This window comes from Fusarium solani (genome assembly GCF_023522795.1).
Source record: "Fusarium solani strain SB1 chromosome Unknown bctg00000006, whole genome shotgun sequence".
Lineage (NCBI taxonomy): Eukaryota > Fungi > Ascomycota > Sordariomycetes > Hypocreales > Nectriaceae > Fusarium > Fusarium solani.
In genome coordinates, this window is record NW_027072151.1 from 320,129 (window position 1) to 331,874 (window position 11,746).

Below are 11,746 nucleotides of genomic sequence, written 5' to 3' on the forward strand. Positions count from 1 at the left end.
CGGAGATGGAGATGGAGAGGCGGAGATGAAGAGACGAAGGACGGAGGATCCGGAGGAGACGTGGAGCGTCAACTGCCGAGCCAACAGAGTGCCCACTTCTATTGAAATTTCATTCCACCTCACAGTTCATCTGGTCCAGGTTAGTTGAGAATGTCACTGAACGACTGGTCTCATTGTTGGCTGCATGCTCTCTTACCCTACATGCATTGATAGAGTGGCTTGAGACAGCTCGAACCGTCATTGTTAAGGAGCAGGTGCTAAATGCATGCATTCTGGTTCGCTCCTCTTATCCATTGCATTGTTGACCGTCTTTTCGTCAGCTGACTAGAAACTCTGTCTAGATAATCAAGCTGAAAGCTTCTGGCCACTTGTCATCTGCCAAGTTTCTGTCACTTATCAACTTGGACTTTACTGGTCTGGAATGGTCTGAACATTATTTAAAGCCCAACAATGGGTCCTGAGGCCCTTGAGGCCCAAGGGGCACAAAACCGATCAAGCAGAAATCACACAAAAATCATTCGAGATAAGGCCATCTATTTATCAAATACCAAAATTGAGGCCAGCCTGACTTATCACGGCGAAAAGAGAAAACAATTGACATGTGAAACCCATGCATCAAGCTGACATGTGCTGAAACCAAATCCACCACTCAGGCTGACGCGTCGACCCGGCTAGTTCTCATCCGGTTTTAGCTGTCGGGTTCTCAACTCCCGAGGGTCCATTCATCCGTCCGGGCCAATAGACACCCCGGCAGCTTCATTCGATAGGCTGGCGGCAGAACGTTGCACCGGCGGTTTGACCAGGGTTTGTGGCTGTGTAGTCGAAACGTTGAAGCCTCCGTGTTGGAGAATCAGATAAAAGCGTGAGATGGGCGATGGAAAAGAAAATTCAGTAGACAAACGCAAAGATGGAGCCGTTACTGAAGACCAAGAGAACAGCTCATGAGGCAGACAAGTCAATATCCTCTAGGTTTATTGACCTCGTCAAGGTAAGATCCATGTCAGTTGCACGGCCCAACTAACAAATTAGTTCTTATCAACCCTCAAATCAGATCTAGATCTCGCCAATGTCACTGCTCCGCCTTTCTTCTTGGCCCCCTCTTCAGTTGTCGAAAACCCCGGCAGCTGGGCCCAACGCCCATTAATATTTACAGCTGCTGCAGTCGAACCAGATCCAGCTAGGCGCAGTCTATCAATACTGCAAATGTTCCTTGCTGGTCTACGGAACCAACTCTACGTCGGAGGTGCCCCAAATGTTAGCATCAAGAAGCCCCTGAATGCATTCCTTGGAGAGTTATTTCTTGCATCATGGACCGATTCAGATAGCACGACTAGACTGGCTGTTGAGCAAGTCAGCCATCACCCACCGATTACGGCAATGCACATCGCCAGCAAGGAGCATGGCATAAGAGCAGATGGATACGGAAGGGTGGAAATGACGTTCAACGGAAACATCAACATCAAACAAATCGGCCACGCGATAATCCACATTGACAAGCTTGACGAGGACTACTTGGTACCGTTGCCAAACGTACTCGTCCGCGGCTTTCTATCGGCCTGTCTTTATCCTGAAATCATCGGCACATACAGCATCGTTTCGAGTTCTGGATACGTGTCAGAAATCAACTTTTCCGGCACAGGCTTCTTTCGAGGAAAGAGAAATTACTTTGAGGCACGAGTCTACCACAAAGACAAGCCCAAAAAGTCATGTTTCAAGTTGTCGGGAATCTGGAGTGACGGTTGGAAGATAATAGACGGCGATGATAAGCTTTTGGAAATCTACGACGCCTCAACAGTCCCTGTACCGATCAGCATCGATCCGCTTGAGGAACAGGACCATCGGGAGTCCCGGAACGCATGGAAGGACGTCATATCGGCTCTTGAGCGAGGTAACTACCGAGCAGCGTCTGCAGCAAAGAATGACATTGAGGAGGCGCAACGACAAAAGAGAAGAGAAGAGGAGAGACAGGGAAAGGCGTGGAAACCTTTGCTCTTCAGCAGCATTCCTGGAGACGAGCATCACGTCTTTCACCGTCTGGCGGAGGGTACAAATTGGCAACTACTGGCTGAACAAACTAAAGGCGTATGGAGGATCGACGAACCGGGGAATGGCTTGGCAGATGTAGTCGCGGAACGAGTTAGATAAGGTTACCCGGCCATTAGGCCTCTATCATGACTATATGAATGCTCCGCACTCAAGCCTCATGACTCGCAACGTAGGCCAGCTCAGCTATTTTCTTGGCAGCAATTTCCCGTCCCTCTCCACCGGCATGGATCTTTTCAGCTAGTTTCTTGGCCTTCTCCCGCATAGATAAGCTTGCTTCTCCGCCGTCGAGCACCTTGAGTAGGGACTGGCTTAGATGATCGACAGTCCAGTCGGGGTTGGTGCCTCGGCATGCCCAGACTCCGACCCCGATGTTTTCAGCTAGGGCGGCGTATCCGTATAGGTCGGCCCACAGGGGAATGATGATATGGGGAACTCCAGCACTGTGGGGGTTAGCAGGTGACGTCTCTGGGGGCTTAGACATACTAGATGGCTTCATTGTAGCAGTTGGCTCCTCCGTGGTGGACCGAGGCTGCAATGTATCCTGAAGAAAGGAGAGAGGTTGGATCAACGGTGAGCCACTTTTCCATCTTTAGGCGACCACTGTCAAGATGGGGCTTCAATGGGGCAAATATGTCATCCGAGTAGTCCCCGTGCTTGTTAAACTTCCACAACACCTGCACGTCTGTCTTGTCGAGAAGGGTTGCGAGGGCTTCTCCCATTATGGAAGCCTGTGTTTCTGACCACTGCCTTTGTTAGAATAGTCTGCCCGTGGGGGATCTACTTACGGAAACTGAGCTTCCTAGGTTGACCAATAGGGTTGGTGCCTTCTTCAGCCACTCGACCAACTTGGGGTCTTGCTCCTCGGCTGGGGCAGCTGAAACTACGATTGGTCCAGCAAGAGTGACATTGGGTGGGATATAATCGACCGGGATAGTAGCTCCCTCTGTCGTCATGCTGATCCAAGGTGCATCCTGTCGATAAATGGAAAAGAAGTTGATGGGATCCTGTAGGCCCTTTTCTCGGAGGATCTTGCGCTTAGCGCTGAGACCAGGAGTCATGACGACACTGTAGATGAATTTCATGTTGAGGTAGATGTTCTCAGGAAGATTCCTCCAAGGCACAGGGAAATCAAAGCCTGATGACATGCTGCAACAGTTAGAAGCGTGGCCGGGACAATGTGAGCCACTCACGCTGGATATTTCCAAAACATGCTTCCATAGGGCTGATCCCCCAAAAAGTTGTCGACAACAGAGTTAGGGCTGATGATGGCATGCAGACGGTTCATGTCACGAGCTGCATCTATACCAGGTCGAAATAATGTATCCAGTACGACAACCGCAGGGTCAACGTCGTTAATGATGGCTTGCATCTCTTGATACAGTGAGAAATGGTCCTCAGCCGACCATGGAGAGATCCATAGCTGCATATCCTCACATAGATGATCAATGCCAGCCATACCCGGCGGGTGAGGGATGTTGTCAAGTGACTTGCCAACCTGCTGTATCGAGTCGGCGTACGAGGGTCCACTTAACTTGTGAAACACGACTCCTCGGGACTCGGGGTTGTGTTTTCGTGCAAAATGCGAGATCCTCTCTAGCTTGCTCGCAATATTGGAGAAGGAAGCAAAATGAACCTCGATATCCGGGTGCTTCTCGAGCAATGCTGACGCCGTAGCGATGTGCACGTTGGATAGGCCATGTTCCTCGTTAACCAGAAACAGAGCCGTCTTATTCCGGCCTTGAATGGGTGTCGGACGCTGCGGGGAGTCCTGAGCAAAGAGCAGGGCCAACGCTGCGACCAGCAATGAGCCTAGAAGAAGCCGTTTGAACATCTTGATGATTATGATGAGGGATTTTGAAAGATCACAGACCGTAAGCTGCGGAAGAAGCGAAAGTAAGATGTGATGACTAAACGGGGGTTTTGTAACGCGACAGGGATTCGTGATCCTTTGGGTTACGCTCTCTCGCACCAACCACGCATATTAGTTTCCGTGTTATTGGGTTGCCCCCACCGCTTCTTTGAGAGATTAGTTTCCGCATTTGGCATCTTACGAGTGGGATCAAAGGCTGGTCCTGTGCTCTGACCAGTTTACCGATTGGAGCTGCGATAGAGCCGAAACTCCTGGGCTTGTTCAGTTCATCACTAAATCACTGTCTCGGGAGTCTCGGCCACTTGGTGGAGTAGTGATTATCATCAGCCACTGGAGCCCACCTTGATGGAAAGGACGAGCCCTTGTTTGGAGGGGGTATAAAGAGTCACTAATATCGCACAGGAGATGGGCTAAGCAATGATCAAATGCTCCTGGGCCTTTTAGGGGCTGATGACTGATTATTTGGGATTCTGGACAACCTTGGGGTTAGTATAACGTACCGTTGAAAGCCTCTGATTGAAACAGGTTGATAAGGACCAATCCTATGATGTTCAGCAATACATGCCAGGGTCTCCAGGTCTATGGAAACTTGGTAAGGACTTTTGAAGGGCTTGCTTCTACCTGGCCTTTGTGTAATTAGCGCCAGGTGGAAATCTGCTCATCCGGCTCTGATATAGGGGCGACAATGCATCATGTGTTCAAATCATCTGGTGGGATGACGGGGTTAAAGTCACTGAATAATTTGACAGGCTATCATACAATCATATCTCAGGCTCCCTCTCCCTGTGTTGCCCCAAAGAACTGCGACGACCAAGCCATGGAATCAATAATCTCAGCTGGCCAGTTTTGTGGCGTTGGTGTTTGCTCCAGTGCCAAATCTCCCTCTAACCCAACGTATTCTAGGGCTGGCATCTGCGTGGGCAATTGGACCGCACTAGACTGCAGTGCCTGTGTGATCTCTGGTTGGAGTTGCTTGCTGTGTTCTTGAATGTGTTAGTAAAGAACAAACTGGTGAGAAGTACTCACTCTTCCATTCGAAGCCACATTGCTTCAACCCCTTGATCATGTCCCTTGCTACTCTCGCACTCTTGGAGTTGACGCTGAGTGCTTCAAACATCTTGAGGCACGTTTCAGCATCGTCTCGAAGACCTTCGCTGTCAAAAACGCTGTGGTCGTCAATAGGGGGCTGGACAAAGATGCTCGAAACAAGCAGAATAGAGCCAGCACATATGAGACATGAAATCATCTGCCACCAAGGAAACTCGTGGACCAAGTCCTTTTCGTCAGATACGTGATGCAAAAGACGGGCGGTTTCTCGTGCTTCACTGGCGCATGTCTTTTCAAAAAGAGTCAATAACGGCCAGTCCAGCGCCACAGATGAGTCGTCCAGTTGTCGGAGAAGAGGGTAGCAGAGGTATGGTCGGTGGATGAGTGCGCGAAGATGGTGGTACTTGATAGCAAGCATGTTTCGCTTGGCGCGTTAGCGAGGGTAGAGAATAAAGGCTCTAACTTACCTGTCTTCTGAAAGCAACACTGGGATCAAATGCATGTCCAAGATCGAATCGAAGCTTTCGAGGAAGATTCATCTTCCACTCAACAAGCTGTCGGTCTAGTACCTGTGTACATATCATCATCTCAGCTGTCGGTCTCTCGTGCGCCGGTCCGTAGATATCACTCAGTACACGGCCAACAATGCAAGAAAACTCGATGACTGCAACAAAATAGTCACCAGTCGACGGCCCTTCAACAGGCTCAATGATATTCGAAGTCCAGTCAATCTCGCTGTCCCCTCGTCGGGACGGCATGGGCACGCTACAGTCCTCATCGTGTATAGCCGGCGGACGTCCAAGCTGGAGAGACAGCAGACGATCAAGAACATAGATGGAATACCATATTCGTCGCCGCCTCTCGAGCTCGACAGGTCCACGAGGTTTTGAAGTCTTGGACTCAACATGCAGTCCAATACTCTGGGCTATGCGGACTGCCTGACCTAATGCAATCCAGCAACTGCAGCTGTTAGACATGTCTGATAGCCGGAAAAGAACTTACCTATCTGTCTTGCAAATTGCAAGGAAATAGAAGCACTGCACAAGCAGCAATGTGACTTGATTGATCGAATGATGTTTCCCTGAGTGAATGACGGCGCATCGAAAGTAGTGTTCGTGGCTTGTGCTTGAGTCTCGACCGGGAAATGAGTTGTAATATGACCCAATTGCGCAAATTACGTCTAAAAGGTTAGTAGGTTGGAGAATATGAGAATAGATACTCACATAGAATGGCTAGGTCTGTAGAATTGTGATGCGTCTCACTCAGGGGCCCCTGAAACCCGCCCCATGTCTCCATAAACAGAGACTTGGGAATGAAAGGATATGCCAGATGAATCGTCTCAAAGTAAACCTCACAAAGTCTTCTCGCCTCATCTGGTTCTGGCAGAGCAGTCGGTCTACTCTTGCCAACTGATACATCACCCTCCTGCTCGTAACTGTCAAAGTCTTGCTCCGCGCCTGGACTTGTTTGCAAGAAACGCTTGACCATGTTAAAGAAATGAACGTCGCTCACTTCGCCAAGATACCGATGCTGGTTGGGATCTGAGAGTTGGGTGGAGGAGCCGGCATCGGTGTCTTGTGTGAATCCATCTAGAGCTCGCCTTGCTCGTTCTTTTACCTCTTGGAACTCTTTGACATGGCATTCTTTCTGAGTAGAGTCAGAGAGAAGTCTATCGACAAGTCCCTCGTAGTGATCGATGGTATCTCGGAGCTCTTCAACGTCGAGGTTCAGAGCGTCGCGTTTTTCTATACCGGGACTTGGGTTCCAGGACTTTCCCTTGGCATAGGAACATGTGAATCCATAGCCCAAACACCGGCCACATTCGGGTCGCTTTCCGTCGCACTAAAAGATCAGCTACTGTTTGGACTGCTTGTGTTAGACTCACCTTGGATTTCATCGCCCGGCACGTTTGGCAAGCCTGTGCCACGCGTCTTCGCTTGAAAACGAGTCCATCTCCCGAGATACCCGCCATGTTTGCTGCTTGAATGACGAACAAAGATGGAGAAACGACGGGACAGGGGTCCAGATGTTGATATTGACAAAGAAAGTTGTGACGTATCTCCACTCCGCATCCGAGTTCCGGGAGATCCGGGTTACCCGCTGGGGCAGCCAATCGGCTCCAGTATACGGGCTGGGAGAAACCTTGCAGCAACAATAAGATTTTGTGCCGCCGCCAGTTTATTTCACATGCTCAGCCCATTGAAAAGAGAATGGCTGTGCAGTCAGCCTGAAGAACGGCTGGAACCGACTCAATAAGAGGTTGGGAGCTTTAGTGGTGGCTTAAGCCAAGTGAGGGGTGTCTCACCGTTTGAGTTCATCACAGGGAGCCTACGAATAGAAGCAGACAAGCTTTGGCCTAGACCCTCTGTGACAGTGTGAGTAAACCGAAGGTTGCTGCCGTATGAAGCTTGCTTTGAGAGCCAATAGAGAGCTTGCCAAACATATCTCAACCAGACAAAAGTTGAGTTTACCAGTGCCCGGCAAATACGTTTCGAGCGTTCATCAAGCACCCATCAAACGTTCATCATACGCCGTGGCTAACTAGTCAATGCTATGAGTCAAACCGGCTGTAAAACGTGGTCTTGTGTGCCGTTGTGAACACGCGTACTAGAGATTACTGCCGAATAACGTAACATGCGGTCGAAACGCCACATTCACTTGTTGATCATGACACCTCTGTTCTTAGAGAGGCTGCCGCGCCAACGTAACCCAGAAATTCATCATCCTCTATGGCTGCATCAAAGGGGGAGCCCTCAGGGTGCCATCTGTCTAGATCCGAAAGGGGAGATACGCTGCCCTACTTCTCTGTCTCCTACCATCGCCTTCAGCTTCATCTTCTCAATCAAAATGGCCTCCGCCTCGCACCTACACCCAGCAATAGATGGTAAGCGTGATTGCATGGTAACAGAGGGAATTCTGATTGAAAAGAGAAAGGTGAAGATAAAAAATACCAAAACACAAACATCATATTCAATCACAAACACGATACTCAGCAATCTGGCCATTGTGAGCCTCCTGGACCATTGTTGCGGCGCTGTTGGTTACACAAGGCATATGACCGTCTATAAAAGGAAATCCAACGACGGGAAGTTGGCAGGATTCTACCTCTTGCTCATACATGTTCATACAGAGCTCTGGTGATCCTGAGCGAACATGGCGACTCTCAACTCCCTCAAGAAGGCCCTTCGGGAGATGGCAGACGCAACATCTACTCAACCGCTGTCTTACTCACAGTACTTCCGTGGTCTAAACATTTTGACTCGAGGCTCAGCCGTCTATCAAGACTTTATTGTCCCTCAGCTGGCCCGGCTGGCACCTTTCGTCAATTCAGATTCCCCCATCTCAGTTCTCGAAATCGGCCCTGGCCCCCAGAGCGTCCTTGGATACCTACCTGATGACCTGCGAAAGAGGATTGGGAAATACTCCGCGTTCGAGCCCAACCAGCTGTTCGTTACCCAGTTGGAAGCTTGGTTTGCCGAATCACCTCTGCCTCGTCTGGGCAGCCCCCCTGACATTCGCCCCGCCCGCTTCGACCTGCGCAGCACAATTCATGGTATCGAAAAGCTCGACCTTATTGTATTTTGCCATAGCATGTGTGGCATGACCCCAAGCACACCTACATCAAACGGGCCCTGGAAATGCTTGCGGACGGAGGGTTGGTAGTGGTTTTCCATCGCAAAGATCTGGACTTTGATGGCTTGGTGTGTCCACAGACGGCTTCTTTTCCTACTGGAGTCACTTGCGTGCCAGATGACGACAAACCGCTTGACTCTTTTGCCTCATTCATCGCCGGATTCGACATGCATCAAGCTCCCATTCTCCCACGCGAATGTCGCAAAATATGCCGCGATTTGGCCCGTCGCGACGGAGCCCACCTGTTGTTCACTTCACCCGGGATGATGATAGCCTTCAACAAGCATGCCACCGCGCTGCCAAAGCTGATGGCCTTGGTTCTGTCGATCAAGGACAAGACAGTCAAGAACCGGGAGGCTCACCCCCACCAGCCGGCCGCGATCATGAGACCAACAACGATTCAACACGTCCAACGGTGCGTTAAATGGGCTCGGAATCATCAAGTCGGCCTGACTGTCATCGGGGAAGTCACAGTGGCCATTGTATTCAGCCTAGCGTCATCTCGGTCGACATGAGTACCTTCGACAAACTACACATCCTCAAAGGGGAGGGTTCTGATCCCGGATCTTTGGTTGTTGCTGAAGCTGGCTGCAAGACAGGAGACATCATCCAGAAGACCATGGAGGAGGGCCTCACTGTACCCCTAGGTTCGCGGCCAAGGGTAGGAGCAGGACTCTGGCTACAAGGCGGCATCGGACACCTGTCTAGACTTCATGGTCTCTCGTGTGATGCCATTGTTGGTGCTGTAATGGCCAGCGTCGACTCCGGAAAGGTCCTCTGTATCGGAAATGTCCCAAGTCAACATCGACCCGCTGATGCCGTGCGTCCCGACGATGAAGACGACCTGTTGTGGGTATTGAAAGGTGCTGGAACCAACTTTGGCATCGTCATCAGCGTTACGTTCAAGACGCACGCGGCCCCAACGTATCTGGTCCGAAACTGGATGCCTTCCCTGACACCCAATCTCAATCTGTAGTTCTTCCTCAACAATCTCAACACGGCCGCCAAAGGGCTCCCTCAGGGAAGTTTTATTGATGGGTATCTCTTTTGTGAAGACAATGAGCTTCGTCTTGGAGTGACCACGTTTGAGGCCGAGCAAGTATTTAGAGGGCCGGCTTTCGATCCACTGTTCCGGCCGGAAATCGATTCCAAGCTCATGAATGGTGCCGAATTGTTCGGCAGCGAGATGTACATGTCCAAGATACACGGGGGACATGGTGGCGGGAAGACATCCTCGTTCAAGCGATGCATCTTCTTGAAGGACATCGGAGATGTGAAAACGGCTGATATTTTGGTGGATGTGGTCAAGAATCGGCCCTCACCTCTTTGCTACCTTCATCTCCTTCATGGCGGCGAAGCGGTTTCCGACGTGGCCGAAACTGCCACTGCCTTCGGATGTCGAGACTGGATGTTTGCCTGTGTCATCACTGCTGTTTTGCCCTGTGATCAAGACGGCACTGAAACAGCTCGAGAAGCCATGCAATGGGTTTATGATGTTGGCGAGAAGTTGTTGCCCCTGAGTTCCGGAGTGTACGGGGCTGATCTCGGACCGGATCCGAGAGACAAGGCGCTGGCAGCTTGGGCTTTTGGGCCGAACCGGACCCGTCTTGCCGAACTCAAACACTGTCTGGACCCGGGCAATGTTTTGGCATATGCCTGTCCCCTCCTGGAGGTCCCGAAACAGGAGCTCGTCATTCTCGTCACGGGCGACAGCGGCTCTGGTAAAGACTCCTGTGCCGACACCTGGGCCTCTGTCTTCGCCATGAGTGCGATCAGAGCTCATGTTGTCAGCATTAGCGACGGGACCAAGCAAGAATACGCCGCTGCTACCGGTTCCGACCTGGAGCTCCTGCGCTCGAACCGGCCTTACAAGGAAGAGCACCGGCCCTCATTGACAGAGTTCTTCAAGGAACAGGAGAAGAAACGACCTGAGCTGCGAAAGGAACATTTCCTGAAGGCGATGAAGAACGTTGCAGACGTGGATGTGTTGATGATTACTGGGATGAGAGATGAGGCGCCACTGGCAACCTTTTCACCTTTCTTTCTAGACGTCAAGCTGATCGAGGTTCGTGTTCAAGCCAGCCAGTGGATACGACAAGTTCGCCGAGGGTGCCAAGACGACAGTGACAGCAGTGAGGTAAAGGCGGCAGCTACTTTCACCTTCAACAACGACACGGACGGAATCGAGACAGCCAAAACCTTTGCCAAGCGCCATCTGCTTCCATTCTTCCATGAGGACCTGAAACGCCTGGCTAGTATGGTGCCCACCATGCCTGACTATCCAACCCCAGCCGACTTCCGCTACGTGCTTAACATTGTGTTGAGCCCCAATGGACTGACTCTGTGTACTTCTTTGTTCAAGACTCACTTTGCAGGGGACTGGTCCAAAGTCGATGCCATTGCTTCCTGTGAAGCTGGTGGCTTTCTCTTTGCGTCACCATTGGCCCAGCAGCTCAATAAACCCTTGGTACCGATCCGAAAGGCCGGTAAACTACCTCCGCCAGTTGCTTTGGTCTCCAAGTTGTCATCACATATCTCGTCTCTGGCAGAGCATTATTCCACAGAGCAGGGGATTGAGATGAACCCGGATTTGGTCTCCGATGGCGTGTCAGTTGTTGTGGTGGACGATGTACTTGCCACAGGGACGACGCTTTGTGCTGTGCTACGACTACTTTGTCAAGCTGGAGCTCGCGTTGAGAACATCAGTGTCATGGTTGTGGCCGAGTTTCCCTATCACGGTGGCCGAGGATTCTTGCAGGAGCATGGTTTTGGAGGGGTCAACGTTCAGTCTCTTTTGGTCTTTGGCGGTGCGTAGGCGAGGAGATTGGTGATGGAGATGGATTGGGATTTAGAATTGGGATCTCTGCTACGGCTTTTGACCTTGGACTTGTCGTATAGAACCTTGGACTCCGTCATAGAGCCTTGCGATAAGGCACAAGAACATGGTAGCCTTGATAGTGCGGAACAAACGATTCAGCCAGAGAAGATGCCTTATCAGCACACATCTCCGTAGAATTCTTCTTGTGCACCACCAACAGGTGCTGTTCTAGCACGTTTCCATCAGCTCTTTAGAAGCTAGCCCAATGACATTGCTGCTTATCCATGCAGGAAAAGCCACCGATATCCAGACCGGACTACCTCGGCCGATGA

General features: G+C 50.9%; 4 protein-coding genes across 4 annotated transcripts; 2 read left to right on the forward strand and 2 right to left on the reverse strand.

Moving 5' to 3' along the window:
• Positions 1 to 907: 907 nt before the first annotated feature.
• Positions 908 to 2,145, forward strand: MRS44_009801 (uncharacterized protein; the record flags this gene model as incomplete). The annotated part of the gene is made up of 2 exons (XM_046270045.2): positions 908 to 988; positions 1,030 to 2,145. The coding sequence occupies 2 exons, from the start codon at positions 908 to 910 to the stop codon at positions 2,143 to 2,145; spliced, it is 1,197 nt and encodes a 398-aa protein (XP_046131766.2).
• Positions 2,146 to 2,194: 49 nt separating this feature from the next.
• On the reverse strand, positions 2,195 to 3,877 carry MRS44_009802 (uncharacterized protein; the record flags this gene model as incomplete). The annotated part of the gene is made up of 4 exons (XM_046283727.2): positions 2,195 to 2,486; positions 2,530 to 2,789; positions 2,832 to 3,192; positions 3,237 to 3,877. The coding sequence occupies 4 exons, from the start codon at positions 3,875 to 3,877 to the stop codon at positions 2,195 to 2,197; spliced, it is 1,554 nt and encodes a 517-aa protein (XP_046131765.1).
• Positions 3,878 to 4,684: 807 nt separating this feature from the next.
• MRS44_009803 (uncharacterized protein) lies at positions 4,685 to 6,860 on the reverse strand (the record flags this gene model as incomplete). Its single annotated transcript, XM_065620307.1, has 5 exons — positions 4,685 to 4,899; positions 4,943 to 5,366; positions 5,431 to 5,906; positions 6,187 to 6,805; positions 6,849 to 6,860. The coding sequence occupies 5 exons, from the start codon at positions 6,858 to 6,860 to the stop codon at positions 4,685 to 4,687; spliced, it is 1,746 nt and encodes a 581-aa protein (XP_065476080.1).
• Positions 6,861 to 8,116: 1,256 nt separating this feature from the next.
• On the forward strand, positions 8,117 to 11,411 carry MRS44_009804 (uncharacterized protein; the record flags this gene model as incomplete). Its single annotated transcript, XM_065620308.1, has 4 exons — positions 8,117 to 8,539; positions 8,677 to 9,011; positions 9,092 to 9,527; positions 9,573 to 11,411. The coding sequence occupies 4 exons, from the start codon at positions 8,117 to 8,119 to the stop codon at positions 11,409 to 11,411; spliced, it is 3,033 nt and encodes a 1,010-aa protein (XP_065476081.1).
• Between the last annotated feature and the right edge of the window lie 335 nt (positions 11,412 to 11,746).